Genomic DNA, 20,333 nt, shown 5'->3' on the forward strand with positions numbered 1-20,333 from the left:
GATTTTCAATTTTCTGTTCCGTAGAAAGCTTTATTTTGTCAAATGTGTTGTCAAGGAGTTAAATGGAAATTGCAACCCCAGGACAGAGTTCCTGTTCCTAAACTTGTGGCAGATGCTATGTTGGAAGTTGGAGCCATGTCCCGTATCATTGGCAGGTTGTCTTCTTTCCATTTTGCAGGACCTAGACCAATACATATTCAAGAATTGGTGATGACATTGGCTGCAGTTTCTTTAATCAGACCACAGTCTTTAATCTGTGACTCAACATTTGTCTGCAGACAAAAATTCAGTTCTTTGCCGTTGAGGTTTGCACTGTGGGCCAGGCAAAACTTATCTCTGGTCAAAGCATACTGGACTCCTTCAAAGTTTAACTCAGCGGATGGCCTAACACACAGGCGGCCGTCTGATTGGAGTGCATATACTTGCGCCCTATTCAGAAAGCCTTTAAAACTGCCACCAAAACAGAAAACTGCATATGACCAAAGAGACCCAAAGACAATCTTGTACTAGTTCAAAAGTTTCCAAAAATTAACAGCAGTCCAGACAGATAATCCAATTCAGTACAGCTGATCCCAGATAGCATGTTAATTAGGCCAGCCTAAGCATCCACAGGTTTTTGTCCTTTCACTTTTGAATGTGTACAGTACATTTATTTGTCTGCTGTGTTCTTCATACCAGGTCTCCACCACAGGGCAATAGCTTTTGAATTGATAGAATCAACTGAAGATGAGGTTTTCTTCTCAGGGTCAAATTGAAGTGGTTTTCAAATAGAGATTTTAAATTATAACATGTATCTAATTTAACTAACTTAATACTTGGATTTTTCAACAACTTATGTAATACCAGGAGAGGTAGGTCAGATGCATAAGCATCCTGCAGCTACAGGAATGGGGTACTGGGCAACTGTGAGGCTGTATCTTTTTGTAGTGTCATTGTGAAAACTCAACCTTGACGTCTGTTAAGTGCAGAACTTCTTTTCTAATTTGTGTCTGAAGTTTATTCTTACATTATGTATTTCGCTAGAATAAGGACCCAAAAATGGCTCGAGTTGCACTGGAATCTCTGTACCGACTACTGTGGGTTTACATGATCAGAATTAAATGTGAAAGCAATACAGCTACCCAAAGGTAAGATGCTGTATTTGTAATGACAATCAGCCCTTGCAGAGTGGGTGTTGCCAGTGAAGAGGTCTTGCAGTTCTCATTAATAACTTTGAATCTAACCTATTCCTGTTGTGAAATATAAAACTCAACTGTACACAACAAGATATTCCCTTTTGTGGCACTGTCAGTTATTCTTCCACCTCTTAAAATTGCTGTATGAAGCGTTTCTGCTTTTGAAAGAACCAAAAAATGATTCTTTGCCTGGTTAAAGTTAGAAATATTTTTGTAGTGGCATGTCGTTGACTGTTTTATTGTTGGTTGTAATGTAGTAATGAAATAAAATGATTACACTGAATTTGTAGCAAAGGATCAGAACAAAATACCCTATTAAATTTTAATTTCAAAGGAAATACATTCTAGACTTTCTAAATGGAGTAGGATTTCCAACTTACGTTTCATGGTAGGTGAAGGTCTGCAAGGTCCAGCAATGTCTAATGCTTTTTTCCTTCTTTTACAGTCGACTTATTACTATTGTTACAACACTTTTTCCAAAAGGGTCCCGTGGTGTTGTGCCAAGAGACATGCCCCTAAACATCTTTGTGAAGATAATACAGTTTATTGCACAGGTATGGGAAAACCATGCATATGTCTTTCCAGCTAATGAATAACTTGTTTTCCTAATAACAAATTAACAGATAAGTAAAATTCTATTGTCTGAATTTTTTGCAACCCCATTGTCAGTATCTTTCATCTAGGCAGTGACAGAATTTAAAATTGGGCTGGGGCAGACTTCTTTTGAACACCAGGTTTTGATTAACTTCATTCCACTGAAAATGAATAAAAATGTTTTCACTTCAACTCAAATGTATTTTTTGTCAGTTTTTGGTATTGCCAGCAAGTCAGAAAATGCACTTGTTGGCAGACTCTGACTGTCAATAAAGTTCAAAATAATAAGCCATATTTTGTCCTGATACTGAATCATTCCTACTATATAGGACAATGAGTTGCACTGCTTTTAAAGCAGTAAGTCAGAGGAAAACCAGTTCAGCGTGTAGTTGACACATTTAGTTTTCATCAGTTGAAATGGGAATTGCTAAAATAAACTAACCTTCAGTGCTGGAAGTTTTGTCTCTTTTATTACTTAAATTCGGAAAACATTCCCATTGAGCAAAGCACTTAAGCACATACTTAAAGTCTCTGAATAGGAATGAATTAAACAGATGCTTAAAATCTTCCCTGAACTGTGCCATCTGTGAACAAGCTCTTTTTATATAAAATACTATGTTAGTACCATAATTACCACAGTTTAAATGAAATAATTAACAGCTTTCTTTCCAAAATGGATCATTTCCTATTTAAATGCTACAATTTTTTGAGTTTGTCAACATACAGCAGTGTTGAGAGCTTAGATCTGATAACATGTTCTGCATACTTCTGAAAAACTGTTTTTCCATATATTTAAATAAATCCTGAATAAACTGGTTCTCAACATTCTATTGCCTTAAAGAAAATAAGTAGTAGAAGTGAGCAGCTTAATGATTTGCAATATTTTTATTATTTTAGGAACGTTTAGATTTTGCAATGAAAGAAATTATCTTTGACTTCCTTTGTGTTGGAAAACCAGCAAAAGCTTTCAGTCTCAACCCTGAGGTATGATTTACATCTGCATTTTTTTGAGTTAGTGTACATTTACTTTCTGGTTACATTCTAAGCATGCATCCACCTTTGTCCATTTTATGGGCTAAATATTGAACTTGATTTATTGGTAAAATACATCTGTGGACTTCAATCTGTGAAATGTCACACTGTTTATGCCTATCTCATGATTGTTCAGTGGAGATTATCAAATGCGATGTAGTGCAAATGTAGAAAGCAAAAAGATAAATAAAACTATTGATTGCAGTCTCTGCTTAACACTCTGCTATTGTTCTATGCAATGCCTTAAACTACCTTAGTATAAAAATAAATTTTCTGTGACAATTTCAATGTTTTTCCAAACAGTTTTACTGAAAAAGTGACATGATGAAAGAAGAACTGAAGATGACAGAAAAGAAAAAACTAATAAAGTTTTATCACTCTGACTGGTAAAGCTCCAGTAGCATTAGTGTAATGAGTCAGCTTCCTCATGCTTTCCCTAGAGAAAACAATCAGAAATTTGAAAAACTTAAAATAAAAATCAAAATAAAAGTGGCAAAATAATGAAAAATTCTGTTGAAAATAATGTATGTGATTATAATTTTGAAAACATTTTCATTTGAAAATTAAGAATAAACACGTGAAAAGTAAAAAGCAATTGTGATCATCTCATAAAATATGTCCATATTAATCTTCCAGTATTAAACAGTCATTCACTAAGATGTTAAAATAGAATGAGTTAAGTTACAGAAATTATATTCGATAGAAGAAAATATTTGGAACAGTAGATTAAACTTATTACTGTCAAACGCAATAGAGGTAAAAGGAAAGCTTTACTTTGAGCACAGCTTTCACCCTGTCTTCAATGGAGTAAAGAAAAATGAAACAGAATTCTTGAGCAGGCAGTCCCCACCGCGTTCTAGGTCAAAGTCACCTGCAGTATCAACTGAGGAAGGAGGATGTTGTGTATTAGCATTGCATGAAGCCGAGCTTATAGGGAATGGATATAGTCCCTACCTGCTTGATGAATCAACATCTGAAATGTTACTGTTTCTCAACAACGTAGGTCTGAAACCAACGAAATAATAGGGCTGCTTTTTGATGTACATAGATGTCAGCATTCTAACAAAATACCCATAATCTATGTAAATGCACCTCTGGGAGACTGTAAGTAGGACAGCCTCTGAGTTTTTGGAACATGTTCCTGGGAAGTTGAAAGATTCTAGTCTTTCAGTCATTGCAACGCAAAGCCTGCAAGTTTTCCTCTGGTGAATTCCCTGAAGACATTCAGGTCACTTAGCCTCATCTTTCTGGAGTTTTCACGTTGCAGTTTCAGCGCTGAGCACCATTCCAGACTTTTCACACAGTATGGTCAACCCTGGGGCCTTTCAAGACAGTTATTAATCTTTTTTCATAATGACCACATAGGACATTTGTGTTTAACTGAAGGTCCGGTTAAGATGTATTACTAAACTCAAGGTCAAATCCATGTGTTTTGTCCTGAAGGTAAAGAGATAATGTGCTAATGACTTTGATAATAAGAGATAATGTGCTAATGACTTTGACTTAATACTTGGAAATAAAGTTTTGAGAAGAGGGAGCGCTGGTCAGCATGCAGATATGAATTCACAATTTATTTCATGGGCATTTTTTGTAAAAGATATCAGACTAGTCAATGTAGTGGAGATATGGAACAAATGCTGTCAAGTATATACTCAAAATTTTAAAGCGATTGAAGAATCTGAGTAGAATATTATTATTTGATTATGATACTCATTCATCTTCTGAACTTTACAGAGAATGAATATTGGACTGAGAGCTTTCTTGGTAATTGCTGATAGCTTGCAGCAAAAAGATGGTGAACCTCCAATGCCAGTGACTGGAGCTGTCCTTCCCTCTGGAAACACTCTGAGAGTGAAGAAAACGTATTTGAGCAAAACTCTTACAGAGGAGGAAGCTAAAATGATAGGTCAGTAAGAGAATGGAAAATATAGAAACTTGGATGAGAATGAATGTGAAAATGTCGTCAATACCTGAGCAGAATGTACTATTTCTAAGTATTCGATTTATTTCTTTATTGTAAACATTTACTTTATTGTGCATTCTAATTAAATACATGGTTTAGTTTGACAAATACTGGGGTTTTTAATTACTTTCAGGAAAAGTCCTCAGTGGTGCTACACAAGTGGTAGTAACCTTGTGTTCTGGGGGAGTTAAGTACACAGATAGTTAAGAATTAGCTTCTTTCAGTGCTGAATAGCTGTGTTTACTCATGGATATTCATCTTATTAGAAACAGTGCCTTTGTTCAGAAAATGTACCAGCTTTGAAAACCAGCAGATTCCTTTGATATCCTCATTTTAATTGCAGTATCTCACACCAAGTGAAACTTTGAAAATGGCAGAAACTTTTAAATCTAAAATAAAACTGAACTGAAGTGCCTAAATTCAAAACACTGTTACCTTGGGCTTCCTTTGTAGTCAATGTAGAGAGAGAGCCCTGCGCTGTAGGAAAAGAGTTTCTGTTTTATGCTCTGAAGGTGCCTGGTTTTGCTGGCAAAGAAGAAAATTTGCCTACTGACCTTAGCACTTCATTAAGTCCCCAAAGTCACGTGAATGAAACAAAGTCTACATATTTCTAGAAAAGTGACAAAGACCTGTATTGAACTGTTACTCGGTCATTGTAGTAATATCAGGAAAATAAGTAATGTAAGACCAACTGCTGTTGAAATGTACAACAGACATAGTATTTAGTGCTGTGACTAATTCAGTTCATTTTGGTTACTCCTCATGCATTTGATAATAAAGGTTTGCATTATTTAGTTCTTATATTTTATTAGGAATTTCTTCACTATTCTTTGATACAATATTCTAGTTTCCATGTATAACATGTAAGATTAAGCTAGGTAATTCCTATATTTTCTTTTGCCTTCTACTATGCCGTTGAACTTTTGACCTTATCAGATTTGAAAATTGATGTAATTTTGAAATTCTAAGCTCACATGTCTTTATCAAATAGGAAAAGAATTGACTAGAGAATAGATGATGAAAAATATATTGTTCAGTGTTAATATACAAAATTTCATTAAGAACATTAAAATTTTAGCCTTTGATGAATATAGAAAAAAGTTAATTCAAGTTTTATTTTTAAGGTATTTGATGTCCATCAGCTGCTGTAAAGCCGTATGTCTAATATTGTTTTTCACATAGAATGTCACGCCATTAATTTCCATACCAAATAAGTTTTAGGAGAGCTCATTCTGATTCCTTTTTTTTTCTTTGCCTGTAGTTTTTAAACCTTGCTACTGGATCAGAGCTTTTACTTTTGTCATGAAAAGTCACAAAATATGTTTCATAATTTGGCAAACTGTGCAGCTTCTTTTGACTATATAGGGACATATTTTGACTTTTTTTTTTCTCCAGGAAAAATATGTGTGTATATATATAGCACTTGGGCTATTTTTACATACAATAGCATTCTTTTTGGAGAGGGCAATATATTCCGTCTTGGAATCAGGATATCATTACTAGTGGAATATGCTGTCTCATGGGGAAAACATTTTTCTTAATTCATGCAGCACAGCATGAGTAAACAGCTTTCTTTTTCAAAATATATATATATCTGTAAATATCCCAAATTATACAAAAATGCCTATTGTTGCAGGTATGTCATTATATTATTCTCAAGTAAGAAAAGCTGTGGACAACATACTCAGACATCTTGACAAGGAAGTGGGGCGGTGCATGATGCTAACCAACATACAGATGCTCAACAAAGAACCTGAAGACATGATTACGTGAGTGCTAAAGAACAGTAAATGCCATAAAATATTGAGATTTAATTTCAGAACTTTATTTCTGGCTATCATGAGTCATCAGAGAAACAGCAAGAAACAGGAACATTTAGCTTAATTAGTGTATACTTTGAAAAACTGTTTATGACAAGTTGATTGTAATTCTTTGCATGTTGGAGTGTTTGGAATTGGACTGATGCTCTTGATATAGCCAAAGTCACGTGTGAATCCTATGAATGTTTAGATGGTAGAAGTTGAAAGCCCAGCGTGGAAGACCTGTCAGCCTACACTCAGAACACTGTTTCAGGGTATATTTGCATCACTGAACTTCAAAATGAATGCAACAAATTCTGTAAATCCCTATTAATAATAATCTTTCAAAATTCCCATTACTATTCATGCCTGTAATCAAAATCAGATCTTAATTAAAAATCCAAGTAATTTTGTGATAAGAATCTTGGATTTAAGCGGTACCCCACTGGAACAGAATCAAACCAGTACATCTCAAGCAGTGTTGAACAGCAGCATTTTACACTCGCATCCAAAATTATTGAGGAAAGTTTCTTGGAGAGAGTTTTAATGAGGTGAACATCTAGTAAACTTTAGAGACACAGAGACATCATTTGACACGTGGATTGTAGAGATCCCAACTGTAAGGTTACTTTGCATATCTTTCCTGTTAGAGAGGTGAACATGGTACTTATGCTACAAGAGAAACAACCCCGGGGAAAAAAGTTTGAGGTGTAATGAAAAGGACACTGATCTCTTCAAGAGTGTTTTCTTCATATACTTTAAAAACAAACAAAAAAAAAAGACAACTTGCTAAAAATACCTTGAGTGGTAGATAGACTGGAATGACTGGCTGAATTCAACTACCTTTTACAGCTGATAGAATCTTTATATTTTAATGTCATTCCTCTGCCCTTGTTGCTGTGATTGTTTAGATAAGATTGTAAGCTCTTTGAGTCTTTAGCATTATCTTACTTTATTTATATTAAATGCCAATATTACTATTCCATATTTTTCTTACAGTACTACCCAGTATACTGCTCAGTACTCACAGCCAGTTTTCATAACCATTTTGCATATCCAGGCTTTTGCGAGAAGGAAAGTGAATTTTGAAACTCACATTTTATTTTCAAAATATAATTGCATAGTAAAACCTTGAGCACTTAGATAAAAAGTGTACTTAACCTCAGCTGTAAGTGTCCTTCCTATGGTTTCTCAGCATCACCAAAGTGTTGTTTATGTTTAGAGGCAGTGAACAAATAGAATTAAAAGAGTTTTAAATTTCAGGAAATCTTATGGCTTGGTAGTAACTTTTGTCAGAGACATAAAGATTTTAAGGTTGGAAGATCTAGGCATGTAAGTTACAATATTCTTGTGTTGTACATTATATCCAGATGAGTTGTAACTTAATATATACACTTGAAAGGAAAAACACATTACAACACATTTTCACTTGTTCTTCCAAAGACAAAAAATATCTGGGATGCTTTATTACCAGTCAATCTAAAATCATGTGGACTCATGAAAAACATCATTAGCTGTTACTATCAGCATTTAAAATGGCCCTTTTAAAAACTGCATTGTGCATGATAGCTGGAAAAGCCAATATGTAGCTTTTATGTAGTTGCTTATCATTTTATTCACAGAACTTCATGCTTCACTAGAGTTACATATGTATTTTGAGTTCTTATAGGCTTTAATACATAGATACAACACTACATTTATCTATATTTTAAAGTTATGGCTTTTTTCATATTTACATATAGTCAATGTTATTGTATAAACTGAGTGCCATAATGATTTTTGTAATAAAAGATAAAATAAGAATCAGAGGGATGTAGCTAGGCAATGAATAGTCATAACATTTTAAAGTATACAGATTCTGGAATATTCTTTGGCAGTGTTAGACATGCTTCTGTATTTAATGGCTGATCCTTTAAGCATTTATTGTTGAAGCAGTAAATGCCACTCTGAAGAGTCTTACTAAAATCTTGACTAAGGAGCATCCTTTGCATCCTTCACTGGGATATGAATTTCAATACTGGTTATAAATACTTTCCAACATCTAGTCAGAATAGGGCTTCCATTTTCCTAATGTACAAACCTGTTCTTGCAAGTACTTTAAAGATTTTTGCTGACAATACCTGGCTAAAATCTGATACGGCCGGTGTGGAAACACAAGCTTCTGGGTGAGGACAGCTGTCGGTGTGTTCATCCAGAGCTCGTCCTGTTGGATCCTGAGTCAGCCAGAGATGACTGCAGAGCCCTGTGGGGCCCCCCTTGCCAGACACTTCGCCTGCTGTGCCTGGTAGCTGAGATAAGTTGGGAAATTTAGCCTCAGATTTGGATCTTCTCCTGCTAGTCTTCTGAGCAGCTGATAAGCCACAAAACACCCACAGATATTATATTTACAAGTAATTACTCATTTGCCTTCATAACAGCTTCCTCTCAGACTATTATTTTACTTGCCTCCATTTTAAATGCACGAACTGTTTACCCTTGCTGTGGACTGATAATGAGGAAACTCTGCGAAGTTTGCTTTCAGTCAGCAAGGAAGACTCATTGGCTTGCCTGCAGATAAAATTACCAATAGCACTTTACTGGTTACAACTATAAAAATATAATATTTTGCAGTAGTTATTAACACAACTAGTATTCGCATTAGCAAGAATAGTTCAAAGTTCATAACCAAGTTTTTAGGCAAGATGTTGTGTTTTACTCTCTTTCAAGTCAATTGCTGACACCTTTCGAGTTCTGTTAGGATACAGGACACAAGTACAATGAGATAGAGTTAATTCATTGTAAAAATAGTTTCCCCTCATTGTACAATTTAAGTCAGTAGGTTAAAATCATATCATCATATTATTTTATTAATGTTATACATTTCCAAGCTGATAAGTATATAGGGAGTTAAGAGAAAGAATGGTATTCACTAAAAAGCTGTCTTTAATCTTTGAATTAAGTAAGCCTAGTGTCAGTTTCTGTACCTATTATTTCAGTGAATGCTCAGTGTTACTCTATAAATCTTATTTTAGACTTGTGAGATGGTATTACAGTCAGGCTTTTGCTGTGACTGAACACAGAAGTAAGGTATCCAAATGCAATGTCTTCTGCTGGGTGGAGAGACGTAGTAATGTAGTAAGCAGGGAATTGAGCTGGGGTGCAGGAAAACTAGGTTCCTTTCCCCTTTTGTCACTGAATTTCAGTGTGGTGTTAAGTAGCTTACAATGTTTCTTGGTGTCTCTCTTTTTCCCCCCATTCTTTTCTAGTTCAATCGGAAGCATAGTAAAGCAGAACAGTCTTATAGTAGGGTCCCTAAATAGGACCTTGCTCTTTTGATTCCTCAAAAGCGTATTACAGGCTAATAATTAGTAATATTGTGGGAAAGACTGTAGAGTTTGAAATGCCATTATGCTTTGGTAATTTCTCTGTACTCAATCATCAAGTAATAGATCGTTAAAAATGAGCAAATAAAAACCCACATTTTTGCGTCTGTCTGAAGGACTTCTTTAATGTGCATTCCTACAAAAAAAAGATTGGAAACAAGTCAGAAAACAACTGCATCTATTGTGAAAATAATCAGCAGCTGAAACTTGAGCTACTTTTGGAAGACTTAAGGACTCCCAACCTAGTTTTTGATTCATGCTGAACTTTAGACTCAACCACTTTCCCAGGCTGTTAGGGAGCAGTTGAGCTATTCCACATATTAGAGCAGCCTTGGGGCTACTAAAATGTGTTAGCTGATAAGGCTTGCTAAAGTGCTGCTATCTCTGGTGAGGATCAACAGAAGCTCTGTGGCCATACCTACCTCTAAATTATGCTTCTTTTTTGGTGTAATAATGTGTGGTGTGTGATTTCCACAGATCTGTGCCCTATCGAGGGCAACTGTCTGAATCTTCAGGCTTGTTGGGCTTCTTACATATTTGCTATTTGCTTTATACAACTGTTGTAATACAGCTGTACTGTGATGGGGAACACCCGAGATTCTTCCTCATTGCCTCATCCAAAACTTGCATCATGCAAATGCTGATCTTGATGGAGGAACTCTCCTACATTATAGCTCCGTCTTGATACATCTGCCAGATCCCCTCAGAGAGAAGTAAATGAGTCAGTAATAATTGATTTTTCAAGTACAGTATAGATACAATGCTTGAAAAATGTCAAAACCAAACTGACACTCGATTGTGTCCAGACCTTTTCTGAGGTATAGATACGATGCTTGAAAAATGTCAAAACCAAACCCATTTATTCAATGGGAACATTTATTCATGTTTCGTTCTTATTTCATTTAAAGGGTCTAGCTTCCTGTCCTGGTGATCTTATTAAGCCTCTGGCACTCGATTGTGTCCAGACCTTTTCTGAAAAACTATAGGTGAATCAGTTAACACAGTTAGTTGTTAAGCTCAGTCAAATTTCTGGTTTAATTTTTCAGCGGTGAAAGAAAACCAAAAATCGATCTGTTCAGAACATGTGTTGCTGCTATTCCTCGATTGCTTCCTGATGGAATGTCAAAACTTGAGTTGATCGACTTGCTGGCAAGGTAAGCTGTTGAAGCATTAAATGACTGCTCAAGGGGAACAGAATGAAAAACGGAACCACATAATGCATAACTGTTTCTTAGACAAAACGATATGCTTATAGAAAGTACTCTGATGTTAGTGGGTAATTCATAGAAGTCCTAGCATCCTTTACAGGTATTGTGTTTATATTATGGACTCCTAATTTCCTAAGACAGTAGATAGGTCATCCAGAACTCTTTTCCATCAGTATATAGGTTACATGATGTTCACTATTCTTCATGATATTCACCATTTGTTGCCTTTTTTAACCATCACAGCATTCTAATTAACAGAAGAGAATATCTTTTCTGTGTAGTGGAAAAACGTGGAGATACCTGTTTGGTTTTGATTTATGATTCCTATGTGTCTGTTTGATAAAAAAATATGTGCTATATGTGGTATCTTTCCAAATACTTTTAAAATTGATAATGATTATTTTAATTATAATAATTATTTTTTTTACTATAAGACAGAAAATAAATTTCATATCCTCCCTGCTTGGGGTCCATTGAATTTATCTAGGTAGATTTCACTTCACTGAAGAAGGTAGTCTCTTATATATGACTGCTAAAGCAGTTTAGGTTTCAGGACGTCAAATCAGTGATTTACTGCAAACAATTATGATAACAGGTACTGGTCAGTACAGAAAAGTCTGTTACATTTCAGTTCTAGTATCCAAGTCAAAGATTCCAGCATCTGTTATTTATGTAAGTGGATTATGGTGGTAAATCGAACCACAAGGCCCTTGCAGCGTATTGCTCTCAGGTAACTGTCACGAAGCAATCTTTGCCACTCTGTTCTTGCTTTTAAAAAGTCTGTGAGGAATGGCAGGTGTGGGAGTCAGAGGGTTACGTGCAAAAGCATTTTTTCTGCTCTATGAACATCCAGCTCCCAGTGATGTGCTAAAAGAGTGAAACAATTAATTCTGCTAGCAGTAAAGAGTGCAGACAGCCAAACAAGGCAAAATTGCAGCCAAGGGTAGGTGTGCTGTGGTGCATGGCCAGCTTGATTTCCTTGTGTTTACATCCTCTGATATAAATCACTTGTGGGCTGGTTTAAATCATTACATTATCAAATTATACAGATACCATATTAAAAAGTAACATCAATTTTGCTTAAGGGAAATTAAAAAGGACATGTTTTCCTTTAATCCAATATTTTAACTAGCTTTCCATCCTTAGCAATGGCCTTAACTGAGCTGGTAGAAAGCACATATCCTTTCTGGTCACAGCTTGTCAGTCACAGAGGATTGTCCAGGTCAGACCCGTCACTACTCTTAAGAGAGTTTGGAGACTAATGTGGATGTCTTCATAAATTAGTGCTTACCTCCTTATGTCTCACAACTGCCCATATAACCACTGGTCTATCTTTATTCTGTCATCAAACTTCATGCAGAAAAAGTCAGTTGGGATTCTTTAGCCACAAGCAGTTTGTAAGCGTTTCTTGGGTAATTTCCATGCTGGGACAATGCAAGCAGTAGGTCTGCTGGGTTAGCTGACTCTGACTCTGAGAGGAAGTGAGAGATCAAGAGGACCTGAGGACACCAGCTCTAGAGCAACTTTGGAAGCAATTACATGTTCAGCCTTTCCCCAACAAGGGGATCTTTGGGAAGCTCCTCTTATCTTCTACATGTATACATGCTACAGCATCTTTGAGACATTGATACTGTTTTAAATCAGGTTCTCAAGTATAAGCAAGGGAAACACAATTAAGGTAAAAGTAAGTGGATGCATAATAGGTTGGAAAGCAGTTAACAGACAGTTCATGGTTCAGGAGATGTATAGGATGATGTTGAAATAACCGGGTAGGGTCTCACTATTGCAGAACAGGATCACAAACTGAACACACACAAAAAAAGTGATGTTCCTATGAAAAGACAAACCTTATTCACATGTATAAATAGAAATAAGTCTAAAAGATTTTTGAAAAAGTTCTTCTGGGCTAATCAGTATCAAGGATGCCTGATTTGGAGAACAACATTCAAGCTGGGGCATTGCAGTTGAAGAAGAGACTGACCAGAGAACAAGAGAAAGAAAGATCAGTGGGTCAAAAGAATTAGGTCTATTTAGTCTGGGACAGCACGGACTGAAAACAGTCTACAAAAATATAGCTTCAGAGAAGAAATTAAAAAACTGTTTAAGGAATTAATACCTGGCTAATCTTAATCTAAGACTCCAGACTATCCCAGCATCAGACCTACATTCTATATACTATTCCATGTTTATTTGGGTCCAGATTGACTGCTTCTCCCAATAATGAAAAAGTAGTCCCAGGAGGTAAGTCTTTGCTGTTCTAGGGCACACTGCATTACGCTATTGTGTCTTTTCTGGTTCAGAGACTAAAATCAATACAAGGATAAAAAAACTTTGAAGAGGTGAGGTTTCAGCTCCTCTCTGTTTCTGAAAAGAACACAAGAAGCTGTTCTGCCAGGTATTTGTGTGGGGCTGTGTTGTTGGGATGGAAAGCTGTTTAGTATTTTCTTTTCTCTAAAGATAAAGCAACATCTTTGGGTTAATGGTTTCTTTTATTCACAATTTAGTTTGAATTTTTCATCCTCACAACAGATGTGTCTTTTGGCTTTTTCCAGGAGTCGGTAACTCAGCAGCTAGACTTTCTTCCAGGACAGCTGTATTCAAATTATAAGCCATAAAGCAGATGTCAAGTATATACTGTACCTTTTGCCCTTTCACTGCCCACTGAAACCATTCATTAAAAATTCCCAAGTAGGTCTTAAATTTAACTGACTCAAATGAAAACAAACAAGACACTTACTTGCTTCCTCAAGCTGCCTGTGGTAATACACAGATGCATTCTTATGTTCAGTTGGAATTTCATCTCATTTGATAATGCCTTTGCACAGTAACTTGGGTTTAGAGACGCATGTCTTTTTTATCCCCTTTTCTGTTATTACTTTGTGTCGTTGTGGAAGTCATTTAATGGATGACTTATTCATAGTCTCAGGGGTTTTGCTTGTTTTTCTGGTTTCGGTGTTCCAAAGAGGAGACAAAAATGGTCCTTTCTTAGCACAATAAAATACCGTGTTTCCAAATTTATATAGAAAGTCACGTGGTTATTAAAGCGTAACAGTTATTTTTGGAGTCATATTCACCAGGGGTGAAGTTTCATGGCAGTTGCTTTCCTTTGACCTGACTAAAATGTCCCCTGCCTCCCAATTAGGCAGCTATAATGAACCAAATATATTACGAGCCACATCTCATCATACACTTCTAATGAATGAAATTTGGTTCCACTCCATTTGGCTGTTTGGTTTTTTTTTTTCCTAGCTTTCTGTCCATTTCTTTATAATGCATCCTCATTTTCAACTATGTAGATTAAATGTAGATAAAATACTTTGAAAATTAGTTTAACACACTGTAGAAAATTGCAGTCTCATGGGTAATAAAAACAAAATACATCATAAAGGCAGTGAACCAAAAATTGCAGAACACACTGATCTGAATTTGCTTTATTCTGCCAAGCTACCAATACAAAAGTGGTTTGATAATTTTTGTGTCAAAAGAAAGTATATAGAACTTTCATGTTGACAAGAACTTCAACATGATGCAAATACAGAATGAAATAAAATTTGAAAATGGGATCTACAATTGCACCATCTTTCAGAAGGACTTTGGGGGTGTCTGATGTGTTTATATAAGTATGACAAGTCCTGAGGCTGTTCTACCCGTTTCCCTATTCTAAGTTGTTTAAAACATGAAGCAGTTTTATAATTCAATTTATTTATTTTGAAGATTTGCTTTCAATAATTGTGATTTGTTTCTTGGCTAATGATTCATTTTAACTGTTAGGCAGCTGAGGTGGTTTGATTCTTTTATTTTTATATTGCAAGTAAAGAAATAAATACCTAAATTGTGAAATTATGTATTAACCTGTAAGACTTTTGTTATCCTAACTAAATAGAAGTTATTTTATAAGTGAGTAAATCAGAAGTATACTTGGTTCAGGGAGACAGCAAAGTTGCCAAATTATGTACTTTAAAGATGCTATCTTTTGGGAGTGGAACAAAGACTTCTTTCAGATCCGTGAATAAGTTCAGGTGCTGTTGTAGCAAGAATTACAGTATAAAAACAGGTTAAGGATGTTAATTGTAGTCAGTAATAATGAAACCCTGCATCATTGAAATTTACATTGTCATTGGGAATTTTCTCTCAGTGTTAAGTTACCAAGAAGCACGTGCTCTTTACCACCATAAACACTCCTTAGATTTTTATTACCTGACATTTACTTTTACTTGCAGGCTGTCTATCCATATGGATGATGAACTTCGACACATTGCACAGAATTCCCTTCAGGGTCTACTTGTTGACTTTGTTGACTGGCGGGAGGATGTACTCTTTGGTTTCACTAATTTTCTGCTACGTGAAGTGAATGATATGCATCATACCCTTCTTGATACTTCACTGAAGTTGCTGCTACAGTTGCTTACACAATGGAAGCTTGTAATACATACTCCAGGAAAAGCTTCTGAACAGGCAAAAACCAGATCTGCAGAGGTATGAAATCAAGAGATCTGTCTCCTAACTTTTATACTAATTGAAGGCAGAAATTATGTTCCTTGGTATTGCTGTGGTTTATGTATTTTGTATTTACTCACCTGAGAAGAATTTACTACGTAAGGGTTTTTTTAAGGTAATTAGTTCAGCTGTCTTTTGAGGACAGCTATGTCCTTGTGTAACACAGCAGATGTTATTGTTGTTGAGCAACATAAGAGAATGCATGTCAAACTGAAATACGCACATCAACAAAAGCACATAAAGTGAAATATGTGCATGTAGATGTGGCAGAAGGACGTTTTCCCAGGACTGAAACTGATTGATAATGCTAGTGGGAACGCTGAGAAGAGCGACGTGGATCTTCCCTTCCCGTAGCCATTTCATTTAGTTGATTCAAAAACATCAGAGAACCAGATTGTTTCTACAGCCTGCTGTCTCCATGTGTTACAAACATTCCTGGGAACCGAACAGCTTTGCTCGTGCTGCTCCCATCTGCACTGTCCCACAGATAATATCACTATGAGAGATGATTTTTGGGCTTCTTATCTCCTGACCCAATGACATTGGAAATTTTTTCCTTTGGGCAAGTATGATGTCTGCTTTGTATTGCAGAGGACCATTAATTAATAGGTTAAAATAGTATTACAAAAAACGTAGAAAAGGGAAAGCCTCACATATTTTTCAGTAAATATTGTTACACTTTACTGATGGGCCACCTACCAGGATAAGGTGTTGCCTGCTACAGGATCAGAGAAGGGCCTGAGGACCTGCTATCTGGAGTAGAAAAAGTGTGAAGTCTTCACAGTCTGACTTACCCATTCATTTTTTTAGTGGAGGATGGAACAAAGCAGGTAGTTGAATTGCAAAATAGAGGGAGGAGTTTGGCCAAAGGACTCTGCTCATATATTGGTTTTGTGGAACAAGGTAGCTTAAAGTAACAAAACTTAGTTGGTTGAGGGAATGCTGTCAGTCTCCTATTTCAGCATTTACATGCCCTCTACATTTGGTTTCTTTATATGTCCTTGTTAAATAGACTATTTCTTGGAGGCCTGATTTTCAAACACCATCATTCCGTTTTCCCTCCTTGCACTGTTCTACAGTTGATACCAAATGGATCCAGCCACAGGATACAGTCTGAAAGAAGCCCCTATTCTAATGTACTACATGCAGTTGAAGGATTTGCACTGGTTCTGCTGTGTAGTTTCCAGGTTGCTACACGTAAGCTAGCTGTTTTAATCCTCAGAGAGATCCGTGCTTTATTCCTGGCCCTTGGCCAAGCAGAGGTATGATTTTCCTTTTCTGGAACTTTGAATTGAAATTTTCCGAAGATAAAGCTCAAAACTGCCATTACAGTTGCTTTTAACATAATTGCTGCATTGTAGCAGGTATGCACTCAGTTTATAAAAAAGCATTGGATTTGAACCTACCATTTTTATTTGCCTTAACACTGGAAATCTTTCTGTGTACTCAGCAATGTAGCATTAATAACATGTGCCTTGTACAAGAATTTGAAGGGAAACGTGTACAGGAACTTAATATTTTCTCTTGGCATGACGTGAATGTGTAAGACACTGTAAAACCTTTTTTTACTGCATGGATCATGTTTGTATTGTCAGGATTATAAATTTGTATTGGAAATGAAATTCATTCCTGTGGCATAGCATTTTGTAAAAAAACACAGCATAAGACACATTTAAGATTATTAACATACATTTTGCTTGTATAGTAAAGACCTCCAAGTCTTTTTTATGGATCTAGAAATGAGAGTCATGTAGCGTGTTGGCAGTCACAGCTCAGTGAGCCATCTAAATGCCTAAGAACACAAATATGTGTGTTCATGGCAAAGGAATGCTTTAATAAACAGTAAGCTAATTTTTCGGTCTTTTGATACCAGCTATCCAAAGTCATTTGGGATTTTCTGATGTGTGCTTTTGTTTAGTGAGCAGTGAGCTGTAGCCACAAATTGACTTCATTTCAAACCACAGCCTGGACTTGGTTCTGAGATTAATTTGAAAATCACCAAAATGCAGCCATCGTTACCAATGGGGTTATTTTAGCCATTTTAGATTCATGGCTTAATTTTTAGGTGGTTCTATTTCATGTACCAGAAAAATAAGAAGGCAAATAATTTGTTCAGGAGAGCACTTAACTTGTGTTCTCTGTGTTATGCAGGATGATGACAGGCCTATGATCGATGTTATGGATCAATTGAGTTCTTCTATTCTTGAAAGTTTTATTCATGTGGCTGTTTCGGATTCAGTAAGTACTATTTTACTGTTACTGCTTGTGTTTACATGGCACGTGGACATAACAAATATCAGACATGAAATACTGAAAATAAAGCTGCTAGAAATCAAAGAAATCATACAGCTCGAAGGCTCCAGCTGTCTACCCAAGAGCTCCAAGGCTCCACAATGTCCCAGATAATCTGTTCCATGAAAATAATCATATTATGGATATAGAAGATACTACATGGGCAGGGGGGAACAAGATAACAAAATTTATAATCAAAACTACCTAGACTGTGGACCTGTGATGTGCATCCAAAAGAACCATTGGGAAAGTCTTATTGCCAGCAACACCTAATGCTTGGGGCGCTTGGAAGTCACTGCTATCAGCTGTTCCAGGAGGGAATAAGCTTTAGCTCCCTTGCATGCTCAGAAGTGGTCCGACCTGCAAACCTAAGCCTAAGCTCTAGAGTAATTCTCAGCTGGGGTGAATCCCTGCTGTTGCTCTCTCATGGGCCTGAGGAGTGCCCTTTCCTGGGGTAGGAAGGGTACATGGAGCTGGTGGTGAAATCAGGCCATTGTGCAGCTGAAGACAGGAAAGTTGAGGGGTCAAAAACTGAGCAAGCAAGAGACATTCTGACTCTGTAACCCAGGAATTTGGAATTTCAGCTGAAATGGCAGCATCTGGGTTTGGATGTTGCAGTTTCTATAGGTGAAGGTTTGGGTTTTGTGCTTTAATTCTGTGCATTAGTAATATAGCAAAGCAAGTCTGCGGCCTGTGTACCTGGTTTCTGACGAGTACAGCAGAGTGGTAATTTAGTGATTACTTCTGTAACAGTGTATTCCAGATGCAGGCAACTGTTACATACTATTTCAGGTCTGATAAGGGAATAATAAGGATGCCAAAATACATGTATTTTAAGTTTTCATTCCACAAAGTTGTTTTCTTAAGACAAAATTTAAATTACAGTAGAGAGATGGTTTGTTGATATGAGAACCCTACTTGCCACTGAAGATAGCAGGTTTCAAAGTGGATTAAAACTGCTTAAGTGCCTGCTTCAGCCTCTTAATTCCCTACATGCATATTCAAATACCCTGATAAATAATGAAGAATATTTATTAGTAGCATTGGTATTTATCGTATTGTAATAGCATGTAGGAATCTTAATCATGGGCTAAGGCTCTATCAGGCTGTTTAGACAATGAACATGCAGACAGTCTACAGCTATTACAGATTGCAGTCTCAAACAAGAAACAGTGGATGGGTGCAGGAAGCAAGAAAAATAGAAAGTGACAATGAGATTATGTAGATCAGCATAATCAATAGTCGTCATAGGGTTTAAGGGCAAGTTATTGTGCCTATAGCAGTAAATAGGAGCTTTAAGGAAGAACCAGAAGGGAAATAATGAGGTAGCTCTTATCAACATTTGTAAAAAACTCCTCCTGAGTGAAAGTCCAATATGACAGGAAGCAGAAAAATGTTGGTCTAAAAAATCCAACAGAAGGTGGCCATGGAGCTTGAAAATAAAGACAAGTACTGAGGGAGAACATGGCAAAGAATAAATGACTGTCACTGTGATTTTTTGTCTTTTCTCTCCATAGACAACAATCCCATTAACACACAGCGTGGATTTGCAGTGGCTGGTGGAGTGGAATGCTGTCCTAGTAAATAGCCATTATGATGTGAAAAGTCCTTCTCATGTCTGGATATTTGCACAGTCCGTTAAAGACCCATGGGTTCTCTGCCTCTTCAGTTTTCTTAGACAGGAGAATTTACCAAAACATTGTCCTACAGCTCTCAGCTATGCTTGGCCATACGCTTTCACGAGGCTACAGCTGATAATGCCTCTTGTGGATCCAAAGTAAGTGTCAATTTGCATTTAACTTTCTTTTTTATGGGTTGTGTGATTTTAAAACAATATTTTTTTAGTTTCATGTTTAAGTATCAGTCTGTAAGTCCTGCAAGGTGCTACCCAAACATTCAGATTTGAGTTTCATAATTGCAACTTGTAAGGTGGAAAATTCCAGTTTCCTAACTTCATTGATTTTCCTGCATGGGGTCATGTTGTGTTGAATAGTGGCTGGTGGCTGTTTTATTCCCTTTTAAAATATTTTAAGATGCTGTGTAATTAAGACCAGGAAATTATTTTAATAATTTCAATTTATTTTAAAATTCTAGTATTCCTGTTAATGCAAAGAAAACAAGTACAGCAGGCAGTGGAGACAACTACGTTACTTTGTGGAGAAACTACCTTATTCTCTGTTTTGGAGTAGCAAAGCCCAGTATTATGAGCCCAGGACACTTGCGTGCTTCAACACCGGAGATCATGGCTACCACTCCTGATGGAACAGTGAACTATGATAATAAGGTGATGCATCCTATTTCAAGCAAATTATTCATTTAAGAGAGTTTTAAACTGCATCTGCATGCAAAATAATATTCTGGTTAAATTATTTCAGTTTGGGGAATATTTTGATATAAAGAAACTGCTTAAG

The 20,333-nt window shown here is 36.3% G+C and overlaps 1 protein-coding gene across 1 annotated transcript in view; it reads left to right on the plus strand.

Annotated features, from left to right (window-relative positions):
* FRY (furry homolog (Drosophila)) overlaps positions 1-20,333 on the plus strand; it is a 180,333-nt gene that overhangs the window by 72,079 nt on the left and 87,921 nt on the right. The window contains exons 12-22 of the mRNA XM_009888386.1: positions 1,024-1,127; positions 1,621-1,729; positions 2,667-2,753; positions 4,536-4,707; positions 6,401-6,533; positions 10,972-11,079; positions 15,354-15,609; positions 16,710-16,892; positions 17,782-17,868; positions 19,440-19,699; positions 20,017-20,206. Of these exons, the coding sequence (XP_009886688.1) occupies positions 1,024-1,127; positions 1,621-1,729; positions 2,667-2,753; positions 4,536-4,707; positions 6,401-6,533; positions 10,972-11,079; positions 15,354-15,609; positions 16,710-16,892; positions 17,782-17,868; positions 19,440-19,699; positions 20,017-20,206 (1,689 nt within the window). The remainder of the gene's footprint in view (positions 1-1,023; positions 1,128-1,620; positions 1,730-2,666; positions 2,754-4,535; positions 4,708-6,400; positions 6,534-10,971; positions 11,080-15,353; positions 15,610-16,709; positions 16,893-17,781; positions 17,869-19,439; positions 19,700-20,016; positions 20,207-20,333) is intronic.

This window comes from Charadrius vociferus, unplaced genomic scaffold (genome assembly GCF_000708025.1).
Source record: "Charadrius vociferus isolate BGI_N301 unplaced genomic scaffold, ASM70802v2 scaffold16, whole genome shotgun sequence".
In the NCBI taxonomy this organism is placed as follows: Eukaryota; Metazoa; Chordata; class Aves; order Charadriiformes; family Charadriidae; genus Charadrius; species Charadrius vociferus.